General features: G+C 36.1%; 1 protein-coding gene across 1 annotated transcript in view; it reads left to right on the top strand.

Moving 5' to 3' along the window:
* Positions 1-19,706, top strand: part of LOC110457245 (serine/threonine-protein phosphatase with EF-hands 2-like) — a 53,591-nt gene that overhangs the window by 18,299 nt on the left and 15,586 nt on the right. Inside the window, exons 2-5 of the mRNA XM_021508430.1 lie at positions 1,605-1,732; positions 2,139-2,247; positions 11,669-11,823; positions 18,350-18,511. Coding sequence (XP_021364105.1) covers positions 1,605-1,732; positions 2,139-2,247; positions 11,669-11,823; positions 18,350-18,511 — 554 coding nt within the window. The remainder of the gene's footprint in view (positions 1-1,604; positions 1,733-2,138; positions 2,248-11,668; positions 11,824-18,349; positions 18,512-19,706) is intronic.

The following is a 19,706-nucleotide window of genomic DNA, read 5'->3' as shown; positions in this document are numbered from 1 at the left end:
AATTTTCATTTTTTTTGTAAACATTTGGGTCTCGGTGAAAGACGGCAAATATCACCTCAAACATCTATTTTTATGGGTCAAGCATCATCACAAACATCATCTCGATATGGGTAAGTTAACAGGTGCAATATCAATAAATGTTAATATTAATCTCTTCTCAGAAAGATGTGAACAGAAGAATTTCAGGTTTTTTATTACAGCGGGAATAAGCGTGTACGTTGCTAATGAATGGAATACACAGGAAAGTGAGAGAGGCAATGATCTGTGGGAAATCTTCAGACAGACAGAATGACTTTACCAGATTTTTTAATTAAAGTGAGAAAATGTCAAGTGATCATATAGCTTGAATCTTGTTGCTATGGCAACCCTTTCTCCTAATTAACATGTCGTCTCAAATACATCCAACTTGCAAAACTGGTATAATTGAACAAATAAGAAAGTCACATGTTTATTGCAGTAAAATGATCTTTTGGTCAGGAAGGGTGGTTTTCTTTTCTTGATCTGTTCTCTAGGACAACCAGTTCATCTTCCAATATTGTCGGGGAATATGGTTGACATTCATTTTTATGGGGAAAATGACAAACTTTCCTTGTTGTCAGGGAATATAGCTATCTCTTCTAGTTGTCAAGGAAGATTGCTAGTTCTCCCTGTTGTCACGAAAGATGCTGACTTCTTGTCAGGAAAAGTGGCCACATTTCCTTTTCAGTAAAGAGGTTGCATTCCCTTGTTTATTAGACAAGATGGTTGCTTTATCATTTGTCAGAGAGAGTTAACTCTCCTTGTTGTCAGGGCAGATGGTTACTTCCCCATGTTGCTAGGGATGTGGTTATGTAAAGCCCCTGTCACACCTAGCCGCATTGCCACTGCGATTGCACAGCGTTGTTAAATTTCAAAGAGCACCGTGAGATCGCAGGAAAAATTGATACTTTTCATGAAGATGGCAATGTCACAGCTTTTCATGGCAACCTTGGCATTTCTACGGAGCTCAATGGCATTCTACCACGTTCCTACGGAGTTCTAGTTGGCGATTGTCTGCGCTCTCATGGTGCTCTCATGGCACTTCCACTGCGTGTATCGAGTTGTCACAGCGCGTATAAGCGCGGTAGAGACGCAGTGTCATCTCAGAGAATGCCGTACGATCGCCGTGCAAGGGCCATCAATAACCATTGCATTCGCACTACGACCTCTGTGTGCGCCTGCGGCAATCCTGTGGCGTTGTAGGAGGCTAACTGCGCTGTTACGGCAACCTCACGGCGATCCCATTGGGCTCTTATCAGAATGCCGAGCGACGGCGTTTGTTTTGGGTATGCTCAAAGTGTGCGCCGTCGCTCGGCGTTCTATGCGATCCCACCGCGTTCACTGGCGATAACACTGCGTTGCCGAGGCAATGCTTTCGATTCCACTGCACGCAGATCGGCATTCTGGATTTTTCTTGGACACCGTGGGAACGTGGCCCTACTGTGACAGGGGTTTAAGCAAGATAAAGTATTAAACTGACCTGTTAATACCACACACTGTAAATGTATGTGATGTTTGTGAAATCTATCGAATATTAACAGGTTTTAATTGACCTCTCTAATCTTATGTCTCCTGTAATATTTCAGTGATTCGATCAGCCATTTTGATACAGAAATGGTATCGCCGCTATATGGCACGCCTGGAGATGCGGCGACGATGCACTTGGAATATATTTCAGTCCATTGAGTATTCAGGGGAACAGAACCAGCTCAAGGTTAGTGTAAAATACCATAACAATTTCATATAAATCTTTGTATGACATCGCTGTCTGATGTACATTAAATTACTCATGAAGTTGTGTTCCCTAAGGAAGTTATCATGAAATGTATGTGTGAATGGATTTAAGTTTGGTTATCATAGGAGATACCATATTTGATAAAAAATCACCCTGGGTGCTTTGCAACTGGAGAAATTTAGAGTGATTGCAAAACCTTATAACCCGAAAGGAAAAGGGTTGACACTTTTTTCAATTTAGTCAGTAAATATTAGTGGGTCCCTCTGACCAGGAAAAAAAAAGTGCTTACATGGGAAGGACACTAATAGACCAAATATGGCTGAAAGAATTAGCCATTTTTTTTTAATATTAATTTGTTTTCATAGATTTTTCTTTTTTCTTCCAGTTGTACAACTTTTTCGCAGACATGTTGAAACAGATGAAGCCAGATAGGACCGGTCAGCCGAAAATATTGCGGGCTTTGTCAGACAATAACAGGCGTCCAATTAACTGTGGTCAGTATACCCTTTCTTAGCGGAAAAAGTGACTTGTTAGAAATGTTTTCACTCTGAGAAGATGTGCTATTGTGATTGTAAAATGATGTCAATAATGAATCTGCTGAGTCACATTATGGGTGTCTTTAAAATTGTCACCAAGTACAAACACAACACTCTTTTACTTCAATCTCTGATCATTTGGAAATAAACCCAAAGAAGCAGTTTATTAATTTCTTTGAGAAACTAATTTGTGACAGATTTAACAGAACACAAGTGTATTGGAACAACAAGTCAGACCATTGATTGATGTAGTCATGTCTACAGGTACTCAGCTGGCATTGCTGTAGTCATGTCTACAGGTACTCAGCTGGCATTGCTGTTGTCATGTCTACAGGGACTCAGCTGGCATTGTTGTGGTCATGTCTACAGCTACTCAGCTGGCATTGCTGTTGTCATGTCTACAGGTACTCAGCTGGCATTGTTGTGGTAATGTCTACAGGTACTCAGCTGGCATAGCTGTTGTCATGTCTACAGGTACTCAGCTTGCATTGCTGTAGTCATGTCTACAGGTACTCAGCTGGCATTGTTGTGGTAATGTCTACAGGTACTCAGCTGGCATAGCTGTTGTCATGTCTACAGGTACTCAGCTTGCATTGCTGTAGTCATGTCTACAGGTACTCAGCTGACATTGCTGTAGTCTTGTCTACAGGTACTCAGCTGGCATTGCTGTAGTCATGTCTACAGGTCCTTGGCTGGCATTGCTGTAGTCATTTCTATAGGTACTCAGCTGGCATTGCTGTAGTCATGTCTACAGGTCCTCAGCTGGCATTGCTGTAGTCATTTTTATAGGTACTCAGCTGGCATTGCTGTAGTCATGTCTACAGGTACTCAGCTGACATTGCTGTAGTCTTGTCTACAGGTACTCAGCTGGCATTGCTGTAGTCATGTCTACAGGTACTCAGATGGCATTGCTGTAGTCATGTCTACAGGTACTCAGCTGGCATTGCTGTGGTCATGTCTACAGGTACTCAGCTGGCATTGCTGTAGTCTTGTCTACAGGTACTCAGCTGGCATTGCTGTTGTCATGTCTACAGGTACTCAGCTAGCATTGCTGTAGTCATGTCTACAGGTACTCAACTACTTTGAATATTCATAGGTTAATATTAAGAAAATTGAGTTCCCACCATTTTTTCATTTATATATAAAGAATGTGTTACCAAAGTGTAATACTCCCACAGTGTACTGATTCTGTGATCCCTGTCTCCCCGAATCACAAACACTTTAGCGGTATAGACTTTTATCCCCCGACAGAAATTGGATGTATTGTGATTTTTATGGTGTTTCTTTCATAGCATTGACAGTCATCCTTACATTAAAGTACGCCCCACTTACACGATCCCCCAGTCAAAGCACATCCAGTGATCTGACAAACTGGGTTCAATTGGTTTTAAATCCTGTCCGGGCAGTCTGCTTCAAATATTATCTGTTGTCTAGTAACACCATTCTCGGTTTAACGTCAGGTAAACTCGTAAATTGTGTATTGAGGAAGTGGTATAGCCTCGTTAACACACTGAGAAAGGCCTATGACAGACAGGCCAGTGAACATGACCTTTGATTTATCTCCTCAAGCTTTCTGTAGGAAGGGTTGAACCATTGTCATAATACACCATATTTTTCGTGACCTAATTACTTTTTTTTCATTGCCCATCATAATAATTAAATGGAACATAATTTCTAATTGTCCCTGATGGCAAGACAACTCCTCCGTCCAAAGTAACCGAATGTTTCACTGGTATTTTGTTTCCAGTGGCCTCCTACTTATTTTAAGAATTCAACACATGACTTGAGGGAAGTGAAACCCAGATTATATAGTGTTATAGCTCCTCTCTGGCTTCTCTCTGTCGCTGCCGTCCATGGCCTCCTTCCATGGCCTGAAGCAATGAGATTTGCTCCATACATCGTGTAATTATCAGCTGGATTCAATCAATGTCACATCAGCCCACTTCTGACAATCAATGCTAAAAACCTGGAATTTCGAAATCATAATCTCAATCAAAATCTCTTGACAGCGTTCTGAGATGTCAAAGAGAGCTTATCTTGACAAAACTAATTGCTCAACGTAATTGGACATTTTCACATCATTACCTGTTTAAGGAATTAAATCACCTTGTCACCCTTTCAACATTATTAACTTTGAGCAGATGCTGATTGGATTGAGATAAAAAAAAAAAAAGAGTCCACTGCATAATTCTAATTGAAACAGAGGAAACCATTAAGCATTTTTTGAGGATGAAATTAAGAGCTTTGTGACAATTTATAAATGATGCCTTGTTCTATAACAAAATATGTTGTGATCTGCATCTTATAATCAAATGTAGAAATTTGACAGATTCTGTATTCTCCATCTGAAACATAAGCAGCAAACAAAACAATTTGAATCAATTCAAAATTGGATTTAAAACTACATAACATGTGGGATTTGTAGTGACAGGGGATAGCTACCTGCATGATAAAATGCTCCCTGATCATGAAGAAAGACTAGTGTTTTATTTGACAGTGCTGTCTCTGAATATGATTTTTTTTTTTAACATGTTTTGAAGAGTTCCTAGGAGTTGAAGAAAGTGTGTCCTATTAAAGTGAATTTTAACGTTTAGCTAAACGAAATGGTCATAGGTCAAAAATCTCACAGCCATCAATATTGAAGCACAATCTAATAGAGGCAGCGGATACCTAGTCCAATCATTGACCACCATGCTTACAACAAAGGTCAAAACACTCCAAACCACTCCAAAACACTCCAAACCACTACAAAACACTCAAAGGCATAAACCACCATGTTTATAACAAGTGACAGAACACTCCAAGACATTAACCACCATGTTCATATTAAGAGACAGAACACTCCAATACATTGACCACCATGTTTATAACAAGTGACAGAACACTCCAATACATTAACCACCATGTTTATAACAAGTGACTGAACACTCCAAGACATTGACCACCACCTTTATAACAAGTGACTGAACACTCCAAGACATTTACCACCATGTTTATAACAAGAGACAGAACACTCCAATACATTAACCACCATGTTTATAACAAGTGACAGAACACTCCAAGACATTGACCACCATGTTTATAACAAGAGACAGAACACTCCAATACATTGACCACCATGTTTATAACAAGTGACAGAACACTCCAATACTTTTACCACCTGTTTATAACAAGAGACAAAACACTCCAAGACAGTTACCACCTGTTTATAACAAGTGACTGAACACTCCAAGACATTGACCGACATGTTTATAACAAGAGACAGAACACTCCAATACATTGACCACCATGTTTATAACAAGTGACAGACCACCCCAATACATTTACCAACTGTTTATAACAAGAGACAAAACACTCCAAGACAGTTACCACCTGTTTATAACAAGTGACAGAACACTCCAAGACATGACCATCATGTTTATAACAAGAGACAGAACACTCCAATAAATTGACCACCATGTTTATAACAAGTGACAGAACACTCCAATACATTTACCAACTGTTTATAACAAGAGACAAAACACTCCAAGACATTTACCACCTGTTTATAACAAGTGACTGAACACTCCAAGACATTGACCGACATGTTTATAACAAGAGACAAAACACTCCAATACATTGACCACCATGTTTATAACAAATGACAGAATACTCCAAGACATTGACCACCATATTTATAACAAATGACAGAATACTCCAAGACATTGACCATCATGTTTATATTAAGTGACAGAACACTTAAAGGCAATGACCACCATGTTTATAACAAGTGACAGAACACCCCAAGACATTGACCATCATGTTTAAATTAAGAGACAAAACACTCCAAGCCATTGACCACCATGTTTATAACAAGTGACTGAACACTCCAACACATTGACCATCATGTTTATAACAAGTGACAGAACACTCCAAGACATTGACCATCATAATTATATTAAGTGACAGAACACTTAAAGGCAATGACCACCATGTTTATAACAAATTACAGAATACTCCAAGACATTGACCATCATGTTTATATTAAGTGACAGAACACTTAATGGCAATGACCACCATGTTTATAACAAGTGACAGAACACCCCAAGACATTGACCATCATGTTTAAATTAAGAGACAAAACACTCCAAGACATTGACCACCATGTTTATAACAAGAGACAGAACCCTCCAAGACATTGACCACCATGTTTATAACAAGAGACAGAACCCTCCAAGACATTGACCACCATGTTTATAACAAGAGACAGAACACTCCAATACATTAACCACCATGTTTATAACAAGTGACAGAACACTCCAAGACATTGACCATCATGTTTATAACAAGTGACAGAACACTCCAAGACATTGACCATCATGTTTATAACAAGAGACAGAACACTCCAATACATTGACCACCATGTTTATAACAAGAGACAGAACCCTCCAAGACATTGACCACCATGTTTATAACAAGAGACAGAACACTCCAATACATTGACCACCATGTTTATAACAAGAGACAGAACACTCCAATACATTGACCACCATGTTTATAACAAGAGACAGAACAATCCAAGACATTGACCACCATGTTTATAACAAGTGACTGAACACTCCAAGACATTGACCATTATGTTTATAACAAGTGACAGAACACTCCAAGACATTGACCATAATGTTTATAACAAGAGACAGAACACTCCAAGACATTGACCATCATAATTATATTAAGCGACAGAACACTTAAAGGCAATGACCACCATGTTTATAACAAATCACAGAATACTCCAAGACATTGACCATCATGTTTATATTAAGTGACAGAACACTTAATGGCAATGACCACCATGTTTATAACAAGTGACAGAACACCCCAAGACATTGACCATCATGTTTATAACAAGTGACAGAACACTCCAAGACATTGACCTCCATGTTTATAACAAGAGACAGAACACTCCAAGACATTAACCACCATGTTTTTAACAAGTGACAGAACACTCCAAGACATTGACCATCATGTTTATAACAAGAGACAGAACACTCCAATACATTGACCACCATGTTTATAACAAGAGACAGAACACTCCAATACATTGACCACCATGTTTATAACAAGTGACTGAACACTCCAAGACATTGACCATTATGTTTATATTAAGTGACAGAACACTCCAAGACATTGACCGACATGTTTATAACCAGTTAACCTATATCTGTGCAGTTAACCACTCAAAAGATCTGGGACCCACAATCCTATATTGTGGACTACACAGAAAACACCAAATCTCGCACCACAATACAGGACTTTGTAACCAAATCTCACACCACAATACAGAACTTTGTAACCAAATCTCACACCACAATACATACTTTGTAACCAAATCTCACACCACAATACAGGACTTTGTAGACAATTTTATTATTTCTGGATCTTCATTCAAAACTAAATACATGTTTTGATGAACCATTTGAACTAAGGCCGATACAATGTCATGAAGACTGCTCCATAATTTGTTTCTCATCTGGAAGACAGCAGCAGTTAATGTCTATATATTGGGGTACAGCAACCTAGTCTGATAGCTCAGCAGACAATTTATATTTTTTTTTATTTCATCATATTTTATTGATTAAACAATAGGATTGAACAGCAGGCTAGGCCTATATAAGTTCTCTCCTTAGGTTGACATGACAAAGACAAAGATGAATGAAATGGTTTGTAAGAAAATATTGATGCAAATCATATATAATAGGTAGCATAGACATATATATATATATATAAGATGGTATAGGGGAGATAATTCCATGTATGTTTCAATTACATATAAATATTTAATTGATATTTTTAGCTATACAATGCTCATATTAAAAAGTCAGTCATAATTAATTAGTAATAGGAAAGCAATGCCCTAATGATATATTAAACAGAGAAATTGCTACAATTGTTTTTTTGTTTTTTGTTTTGCAAGTCATTAGTGCCCCCTGTTCATACCCTGCTGCTGTTGCATGAAGTAGTTAGAAGTATAGAACCATTTAGTATCAATATATATATCATTGGTAGGAGTGATAAAAAGTAAGGGATACAACAACATCAAAATATGAAAAAATAAAATGAGGCAATTCAGCTAGAAGATTTTGATAATGTAGTATATGTGTAAGATGTATTGCCAGTGTTCTATGTGTAAATCTTTCATCCCATCGAGTTTCAGACAAAAAGTCTCTAACGGCCTTTACCGTTCACATATCATCCACTCGAGAAGAATCCAGATTAAACCACAGAACACTAAGCATTCAAACTTAGCACATTTATGTTTTACTTTATTGCACCCATCAGTAAAAACAGCTTACAAAGCTTAATCCCTTAGGTGTATAATATTAAAACATCAATGTAAATATAACAATCAGTAGAATCACATAATGGTTTAAGGACAGTAATTTTATCATTTATGACTATATATAACAAAATTTATAGATTGTTTTAATTAGTTAAACAAGTCTTCTTGTGTTGTATATATATTTTAGAACACTATCAAGTATAGATTTATTTTCAGTATTGTTTAACACAGTGCTTCCATTAAGAAGTGTTTTAGTATCAAGATTAACCGGACACACTTCAAAAATCTCATTTATTAAAGTTTGTCTCTCATTAGTATACATTGGACATTGTGAAAGATAATGTGTAGCAGTTTCATAAGCATCACCACACAGACAAGATGGAGACTCTTTCAAGTGATCTTTGAATAGATCATAGTTCAGGTTACTCGCCTCATTTCTCAGTTGACATAGGATTATGTTATCCTTTCTGCTTTCACAATTTTTAAATACATCCGAGATATCATTATTACAACATATTTTATTATACACCTTGGCCTTAAATTTATTAAGAGTAGGGGAATGTACTATATCATTTTCAAGTCCATTGAACTTGTTGCACATTACTGGGAAGAAGCTTTTAGCATAGGATTCTGTACGACATAGTGGTGGGTTAAACATTCTTACATTTCTTAGAGTATACCTATCATTTTCTGGGTTATGAGTAAGAGGATCAATTATGTCATGGAGGTATGTGGGTGATAAATTGTTAGTTATTTTATACATCTGAGTTAGCTTATGGTTCATCCTTCGATCAGACAGGGATTCCCAACCTAGTTCTTTATATAGAGTTTGGTGTGATGTACCTTTCCTTAGACCTGTGATAATCCTTGCAGCTTCTAGTTGTACAGATTCTAATAAATTTTTAAGATTGTCAGAGCAGTTGTCCCAGACAATATCTGCATATTCAAGCACTGGGCGGATAAATGTTGTATATATTTTGCATAGTGATTTCCTATCAATCTTATATTTCAGATACCTAAGTATTGTTATTCTTTTACTAGCCTTTTCATATATTAATTGAACATGGGTAGACCAAGTGCCATCTTCAGAAAAAGTTAATCCAAGATGTTTGTGATCATGGGCATTATCTACACAAGTATTAGAGAAATTAATTAGAGGATGGATAGGTTCTTTTTTTCTAGAAAAAATTAATGATTTGGTTTTAGAGGGGTTAAATTTAATGTCCCATGTACTAGCCCAGTTGTTAATTCTATCTAGGTCTTGGTTAAGATAATCTGCTGCTAGTTGTGGGTTTTCGTCTACGATGACATATAATGATGTATCGTCTGCAAACAGCTTAATGTTACTCTGGACTATATCAGTGATGTCATTAATGTATAATAGAAATAAAAAAGGACCGAGAACTGATCCCTGAGGAACACCGGCATTAACAACCCTAAAAGTAGAAAAATGACCTTCAGATAGAACTCTCTGCTTTCTATCTTCAAGATAATTCTCAAACCAGTTAAAAACATTGCCCGATATACCATATGCTTTTAGTTTATGTAGTAACCCTTTGTGCCAAACTCTATCAAAGGCCTTGCTGATGTCGCAGAATACAAACCTTAGTTCTTTCCCTTTATCCAGGTTGCTAATTATGGTGTGGTATATAGAGAGAAGTTGGTTTACTGTTGAATCACCTGGTTTAAAACCTGATTGGTCCTTGGAAAGTATATTATTAGTTGTTAAATAGTTATATAAATATTTGAATATAATTTTTTCTAGGATTTTACTAAAACATGATGTTACAGATATTGGTCGATAATTGGAATAATTATTTTTTAAACCATTCCCTTTGTATACAGCACTAACATTAGCCATCTTCCATGGCCCAGGTATGCACCCGTTAGATATAGTTTTGTTAAATAAAATTGTAAGTGGGAGTATTAAGGAAGGTTTTAACTTTTTTATGACTTTAGGTAATATGCCATCAGGTCCTGCTGGTTTATTTTCATTTAATATAGTAATTTGATCATCAACATCTTGCTCAGAGATTATTATGTTTTCTAACTTTGATAGAGTGGAAATATCTAATACTGGAGGTTCAGCAAGTGTATCTGATGTTGTGGCTATAGAAGTAAAATAGTCATTAAGGGCTTCAGCTTTATCAGTTGGATGTTGAATCAGTGTATTATTAACATTCAATGGTGGAATCGGTTCAGTTTTATTGTTAAAATTAGTTATGGATTTAGCAATTTTCCACCATTTATTAGGGGGCAAAGATTTAGTACTTAGAGACTTTTGAAGTTTATCAAGATAATAATGTTTTGCATCTCTTACCTGATTAATAACAGCATTCCTTATTTGCTTATATTTATTCCAATGCTCTATTTTGTCAGTATGTCTGGCTTTCTTATGTATCCTATTTCTTTGTCTCATCAGACAATTTATAGGTTCATATATACAGATTTTGGACCAGCCAAATGGTTAAAAACAATACAATCTAATCCTTACTGGATAACTTGAAAGACACCCACTTATTGACAGCCAGGAATAAGCTAGTTGTGGAATGGGAAACCATTAAATATGACATTGGGTATCGGTTAGAATGGTGGGGGGAATAGAAGGAAATGATAGAGAGAAAGAAATACCCAAAGGAATGGTTTTGCAAGATAGAGAATGACGTAAAAAACATACCATAGAGAAGGGGATCACAATGTAGCGATACCAAAATGAGGAATCAGATGTTTTGTTCTCTGCCTCTAAGGAGGATGTTGATGTTAGATTGTTTTAAGAAAACAGCCATTTTCAGTAATATTTAGTTTTATTAGTTTAATTGACAATTGTGTTATTGCAAAGCTTGCTGCTTGACTGACCGTTGCGAACTGTACAACATGATTTGATGTTTTAATTCAAAGTGCAAGAGTCAGAACCTCCACTGTATAAAAATGTTCCAACTTTACACGATATTTTCTACTCTGGCAAGTAGAGTAATAATCAAATTAACTTTTCATAGTTTAAGAAGATTGTTTGAAATTTCCTTAATGCATGTTTTTATTTGTTTTATGACATTGTTTCAGATGTTAGAACATTGGAAGCCGAAGATGCTGGCCTCCTCCTGCTCAGTAACCCCAATGATATTGAGGTCGGGTCCCATTACAACGGAATGCACCTTACATTTCCCCTCAACCAATCACAACTCCAGGACCTTATACAGTCTTTCAAAACAAAAAAGGTAAACTTCAAAACCTCCTGCTGCAATGTTAATCTAATGTTTATGTCTGAATGTGATCACCAAAACACCAAAGTCTTTAATTACCTGACATCAGTTAAATGTTAATCTAACGTTTATATCTGAATGTGATCACCGAAACACCAAAGTCTTTACCTGAAATCAGTTAAATGACGACTAGGCTGCCTGAACTGACCTTACTTCATTCAACAAAAATTATTGCTAAGCAATTCAGGAATAATTTCAATTTTGCTGAACATTAAAAAAAAAACTTCCAAAAAGTAACTGTTGACTGTTGTGTCAGTATTTCATAGTGAAGGATCAGACACAAACACCAGAAAAAGGGTGGGGCACATATTGATTGGACATGGTCACCACATCATTGTGTAGCCTGTTGTTATCATCAGTTCTAGTGGCCTAATGATAAATACAGGTATTACCTGTTTGGTATGCTGACTGCTTGATCCATTAGCTTGGATGATCTGGAGAACTTATTTACTGGATATGTTGCTTATCAAGAAATCATGAGCATGGATTTACCTTTTCTGTATTATTTTGGTTCCATTTAGCCAAAAAATCAATATTGTACTATCTTTTTGCTGGTGCTGGGTGCTGGGATTTGGCAGATACCTTTTATGCAGGAGGTAAATTTTATGCATGACACCAGGGATATTGAGGTGCCAAATATAACTCTCTACATAACTCCAAAGTATGATAAATGGTCAGAATTGTTTAAAAACACTGTTTCAGGTAAAAAACATTATTTAATCTACATTACCTCTGAATATTTGCACTCTATTAAGACTGTGTAAAATGGACCCACTCATATTTAAAACTTACATTAATGAAAGTACATTCTTTATTAACGTCCCTGTGTTATGTCCTTTTATCATCCTTGATTTAAATCTTTTCTTTTCTCTTTATGTCATCTGAAAATTGATTGTGCTACAACTTTCAATGAAACAGACTTAACTTTTAATGCACTGCTATTTTATGTGGGGGCCAACATTCACCGTCACGACTCTACTGAATTAATTTCTAAACAGATTTTCATCTAGGTTGAACCCTTTCACCCCCATCTAACTTAATAGACTCTACCATGTATTGATATGGATGAGTCCATTATGGTCTACAGTGCTGAAAGAGTTAAAAATAGGTCAAGTATGAGAATACTCTGGAAGAGTTCATATTTCAGGTTCCCAAGTTCTAGAACAAGATCACTGTTGCTATTTACAAGTTAACCAAATCAGCACTAAGGGGAAATTCATGTCTTACAAATGTTTCCTGTTTTGTATGTTGGGGCCAATCTTTATTGCTTATTATACCTTCTCCATTATGTTTCTATGTATGTTTCTCTCTTGTAATAAACGCTAGCATTGTGTCTGAGTTTGATATTACGATGGTATCAAAACAAATCCGCCTCTTGTAAAGATAAATAAAATATTCACTACAATGCAACAGGTCCAAATTAGTGTTCTTGGTTAGTTAATACATGACAAAGCTCTCACGATTGTTGGACTAAACAACAATTAAGGGCAACAACATGCACACACAGTCAATTACAAATTTCCATTAAGATAAATCAGGAGGGAATTTTTTATTTTTTTTAAATTCGAAAAACATGTTACATAACCACAAAACCTCCAACATTTTGTTCTAAGTGAGGATACAGTGCCACAAATGGTATCGTGGCACATTTAGTTCTAAGTGAGGATACAGTGCCACAAATGGTATTGTGACACATTTAGTTCTAAGTGAGGATACAGTGCCACAAATGGTATCGTGGCACATTTAGTTCTAAGTGAGGATACAGTGCCACAAATGGTATCGTGGCACATTTAGTACTAAGTGAGGATACAGTGCCCCAAATGGTATCGTGACACATTTAGTCTTCCTCCGGTATTTGTTGGAAACCTTGTATAAATTCATTGAGATACATGTATTACAATTTTCTCCATGCAAACGAGTCAAAGTTTATGTACTGTTCCTTTAACTAGAACTTATTTTTTCAAAAATACTCTTTAACTAAATTTCTACATCAGGCAAAAGGAGTTTTTATCATCTAAATTGGACGTTTCTTCTTATTGAAAGAAAGAAACACACCGGTTTAATTCCAACTCTATCAAATGTAATTAACTTCTAGGCAGCATACAATGACAACACTGATGGCCTCATTTTAGAATGGAGGCAAAAAGGCACTGAAAACTAGCTGTGGTTTCTCAATTTACGAATAACAGAAAAAGATGTTGTTAGATTCTTATTACCGTTCAGCGAAATAAGTAAATGTTGGAGATTTCCATGTTCCTGGGCCCAGAATCCAATCAATATGATCCAATTCGGAGATGTACACGCCAGTGGCCGGGGGCCGAGGGCCTGTGCAGTTGTCATATGGTATTGTGAACATGTGCCCTACCTTGGGTAATTACTGGTATTGGCACAAGTGTGCGTGATTAAGATGGGATAGATCAATGCCTATATCTGACTTGATCTTTCTTCATCAATCTGAGAAATTGTATTAGAATTGGAGACAGAATTGGTATCCAGAAAGCTAACAGTATGGGGCACAATATACAAAGCTCATGAAACACTCTACAATGTTTTTACACAAGTCAATATCTCTATGATTGAAACAGCTTCTTTTCTCCATAAATTTACAGTTGTGCTGTGGAGCTTAAAAACCCCTGTTAGAGAGAGTCAATGTGCACACTTGAATTTAACACTCTGGCAAAAAGCAATTGATTTATTTTTTATCCGTATCCTATTAATGGCAACATAGTAAATTGAGACCAAATCTTTTGGTTAATAACTTCATTTATTTCCCTGTTTTTCTGTCATTAATGATGTCTGGAAACAGGTCTATATTGAGAATCAGCTGCTTTTAGTAGACTTTTTATTGAAAAGAATCTGAAACAGTAACGTTATCTAGGTCGCAGTCATTGAAAGCCTTAAAACCTTAACGTGTCGTAAGCAGAAATTTTAGAAATTCAATTTTTAAGAAATGTGTAAAAATTTATAAATATTTTTTTGTGCCTGACTTGTCCATACATGATCATTTTAAATCACCATATATTTAATTGTAGTTTGAATTTCTGTTGCTAATGAAAGCTATACAATGACAGCTAGTTATTAACTTACTGGTTATGTTATAATCAGAGGTATAAATATTATAATGTAGAAAACTTATTTTATTAGTGATCCTGTGCAAATCTGTTAAGAAGATAATTGTTTTTGATTGTCAATTTATGAAATGATATATCTCCCATCGTAAAACACTGAAGTTAGTTTGCAGATTCGAAAGTTTCTTGACTTTCAGATATTCTTAAAATTATGGCATTCGATGAATAAATGAACTACTGAAGTTATGAACTGCTTTAAGATTTTTCCTTAACATCAATAATGCTTTCTGGTGAAAAACTTAATGCATATTGGAAAACAAGGGCTATGTTGGCATTTCGCACGAGGAGAATGCACTAACAGACACCAATACTTGTCAATACATCACTGTTTGTAATGATGGAAGCTAGCCAGTCACAGACCTCAGTAATGGCCGGGGTCTGCTGGCACATTACAGCAACGGATTACAAACCAATCTTCATTAGCTGGTTACTTGATCTCTAATATTTGTCCAACCATAGGGCAACGCATTTAGTTGTGCTTCGTGTTAGCAGCTGTGACAAGATTATAATGCTCTGTTAGTATGACCTGTGTAAACCCAAACCTGTGTAATCTGGATATCTATATAAACTTAAAATCCTTCAACTAGATCCCAATAACTGGCACTATGTCACATTTCTCTAAACAACATTTAAACACCCTGTCACTTGGCTCTTACTGGTACATACAGTTCTATGCAACTTGTGAAATGCAAGCAACCTAGCTCTGTGTGGGTTTTAGGACACATTGATCCATAAAGTTTCGTTTTGATATTAGCTAGACAAAGAATAATGGTTGATTATTATGCTTAATCTAACTCCAGTAAGTCTGTCAAAAACCTTTTAAAAAATTCCACAAAGTTTTGTCAATGGCAGTGTCTTCTTAATCTTAACAAGAGTTAAATAATCAGGATGTCTAATCATCAAAAATTTGAGGACCTTTCTTTCTTCCGTCTAGAAAACCCAAGTATAATACATGACTGGAGCTTCCAAAGCATAATTGTGACATTGCTTGTCAAAGGTCAAGGTTCTTATAAAGGTCATGACCTGTGTATTGACCAATAAAAAAAACCCAGCATGTTACCCACATATGTGCAACATATGTTCAATATCAGAAAACTTTACCTGCTTTGCCAAATCCTCAGGTGTGAGGACTTATCAAAGCTGTTACAGCAGTTATCAATGAAACATGTATGTGTGTTATATGGAAGGAATCACTGTATCTCTTTATAAAAATAAAAATTACATGATGAGAATCTTGTCAGTAATCTGACTTGTCCACACAGGCTGTGAGGTTCTCTCTTAATCTAATGTGAGATCAGGAGTTAACCCTTTCACCACTGTAGACTATAGTGAACTTATCCATATCAATGCATGGTAGAGTCTACTAAAGTTACATAGGGGTGAAAGGGTTAAGTGAACTAGACAGACAGACAGATAAGTAAGTATAGTCTAAATATGTCTCAACAGGCTGACTGAAAGGTTTTTTTAATGAGCTAGAGTTTCAGCGAATATAGTAAACTTGTCGGTGGTCACCTGTCTAAGTAGGCAGAAAGTCAGTCTTCGTCATTGTGAGGTAGACATTAAATGAGTGACATTATAGCAAACTTGTATGTTGGGTTGTCGTTAAGCACCTCTCTATGTAATTGTTCCTCAGTCTTAGTGAGCTAGGGGTTCAGTGAGTTGGACTAAAGTGTGCTTAGTAAGCATATTTTTGTCAGAGTTTGTCCAGGGTGATATATTGGCTCCAAATGATTCAATTACATCACTGTTGTTTATATAAAACAAAGCCAATCTTGATAAAAACTGTACAGGATTCGTACCTTCAAACATTATAAAATATAGATATTGTTTAGACTTCAAACCACTGTACATTCAATATGCTGTTTATACAACATGAAAGTTATGACACAAAAAAAAAGGTTTCAAAGGGAATATTTGTTAAAAAGATATGAAGCACTGATAAGTAGGCAGGGAAAGCCAAGATAACACCACACAAAGCTTTGGATGTGTTTGGAGTTGTTGGTGATCACTCCCTGGTAGCCTCAAGGTATGTCTACAGACACTAACATCCACCATATTGAATCCTGGCTCCACAGGGAACACTTGACTGGGATAGACTAGCTTCTTCACACAGAGTGAGCCATTTTATGCTGTTTTCACTACTTTGATGACAGTAATTGTCACTCACATGTAGATGAGGGTATTTTGCCTTATGTAATGTGATACATTTCCTGATAATTGAGTCATTTTGGCAGTGAAAGCTTTGATTATTCACTGTAACAAAGTTAGAAAAGCTTTTATGTCAAAATGAAACATATTTCCACTACTTATCATCTCAAACTGAGCTCTGTGAACATCTATAAAAGACATTCGGCTACAAGCTAGATACATATATACCGGTACATGTATGTCTGTGATTGTCTGTCTCGGTTATAGAGGTCATTAGTTTATTTTTGAAGGTTAAAGGTCACACATTAGCCGTGTTATCTTATTGGTGATGTCTCCCTTGCTGAGTTCAGTTCAAGGTCTTTGCTTATATTATTAAGGTCAAAGGTCACACAATCATTCTATTCCAATTTAAATCTTACTGGTAAGTCTCCCTTTCTTAGGTCTTCCAAGGTCATCACTCATGATCAGTCAAGGTTAAAAGGTCACATATTAATTGTATTTCAATCAAATACATGTATATTGAGGATGGGAATCCTATACTTGTTGATTTTACACCCTTACAATTTCTTTAAGTGAATAAAAGCGATAGGTCACACATTCAGGTAGGGAGAAGAGGGCCATATATATATATGTTAGTTTCTGCTCTCATTAATACAAGCAACATTGTTGTCTACAGTGTTTGGCTGTCATTTCTCCAAGTTACATAATCTCAGCCATCAGTGTTTTTGAATGCAAAAAACTCCTACTAGGGATTAATGAACACCAATATTAAAATATGAAATAATTGTTGCTGATATTTTTTCTAAAATATATATGATAAAATTAGGTGTGATCACACTTTTAATTACAAATTAATATATAAGATCAGTTGCGTTTTATTCCACAGAAATATTTGGTGATCCATTTTGATACACATACTTTATAGTATTGAGAGCTCTCCTTCAGTAGATATGTAGTTGTTGGTGTAATTCACATGCCAACATAAGTTTTTCACTGTGTCAGAGACAGAAGCCACACAGTGACAACATTACTGTTGAAATCTAGTGCTGTGGACCCATGCCCTGGGGTTGTTTACTTCTCACACCTATCTTAGACAGCGATACCTTTGACAAGAAATAAGAGGCTTTCGATACGTGTTGAGTCTCCAATTTGCTTTATTTCTCATACTGATTATTGTTTTTGATGAATTTAAATCAATATTGCAGCTTTTACACGCCAAGTACCTGTTACAACTTCTTCACGAAACCCGAACATTGCTCAAACAGAAGAGTAACATCAACCGCGCGACAATCTCCATCTCCAAACAGATTACTGTGTGTGGTGACCTTCACGGCAAACTGGACGACCTTTACATGGTCTTCCACAAGGTAATTAATGATCATCGTTCTAATACATTCTTCAAGTTATACAAATCATATCTCCATTATTAGCCTTTGAGTATGTATTTGACAAATGAGGAATGGCTGATCCGATAATGATTATATATCTATTTAAGTGAGTTATTATGAAATATAACTTACAAACCTCAGTGAGTGACTTATACCTCAAAACTGTCTAAGAATGGACATAAATAATGATCAATTAACAAAACGGTATTGTTTCTCCCATAATCTGAAAATGCAGATAAAGACCTTATGAAATCAAAAATAAATTCCTGGCTAGGAGTGCAGGATAAGATCTATAGCCATCACCAGGTCATTTACAGAGGAAGTTTGTATACTGTATACAAGTCTTTTTTTTGTGGTAAATTTATTCTCCCTGCTTTCACAGTGCAACAAATCTTGAATATGGTACAATTAACACATTTACAGCAAATGCTTTTATATATTTACAGTCACTTCATAACCCTAATGTGCAGTGTTAGACTCACTCTGATACTCGCTCTCACTCTGATACTCACTCTCACTCTGATACTCACTCTCACTCTGATACTCACTCTCACTCTGATACTCACTCTGATAGTCTAATAACAGAAATGTATGCTTGTGTAATGTTAGATCTAATAATAGAAATGTATGCTTGTGTAATGTCAGATCCCTACTAACAGAAATATATGCTTGTGTAATGTCAGATCCCTACTAACAGAAATATATGCTTGTGTAATGTCAGATCCCTACTAACAGAAATATATGCTTGTGTAATGTCAGATCCCTACTAACAGAAATATATGCTTGTGTAATGTCAGATCCCTACTAACAGAAATATATGCTTGTGTAATGTCAGATCCCTACTAACAGAAATATATGCTTGTGTAATGTCAGATCCCTACTAACAGAAATATATGCTTGTGTAATGTCAGATCCCTACTAACAGAAATATATGCTTGTGTAATGTCAGATCCCTACTAACAGAAATATATGCTTGTGTAATGTCAGATCCCTACTAACAGAAATATATGCTTGTGTAATGTCAGATCCCTACTAACAGAAATATATGCTTGTGTAATGTCAGATCCCTACTAACAGAAATATATGCTTGTGTAATGTCAGATCCCTACTAACAGAAATATATGCTTGTGTAATGTCAGATCCCTACTAACAGAAATATATGCTTGTGTAATGT

Source organism: Mizuhopecten yessoensis, unplaced genomic scaffold, assembly GCF_002113885.1.
Source record: "Mizuhopecten yessoensis strain PY_sf001 unplaced genomic scaffold, ASM211388v2 scaffold9049, whole genome shotgun sequence".
Taxonomy (NCBI): domain Eukaryota; kingdom Metazoa; phylum Mollusca; class Bivalvia; order Pectinida; family Pectinidae; genus Mizuhopecten; species Mizuhopecten yessoensis.
This window is presented reverse-complemented; position numbering and strand designations above follow the sequence as displayed.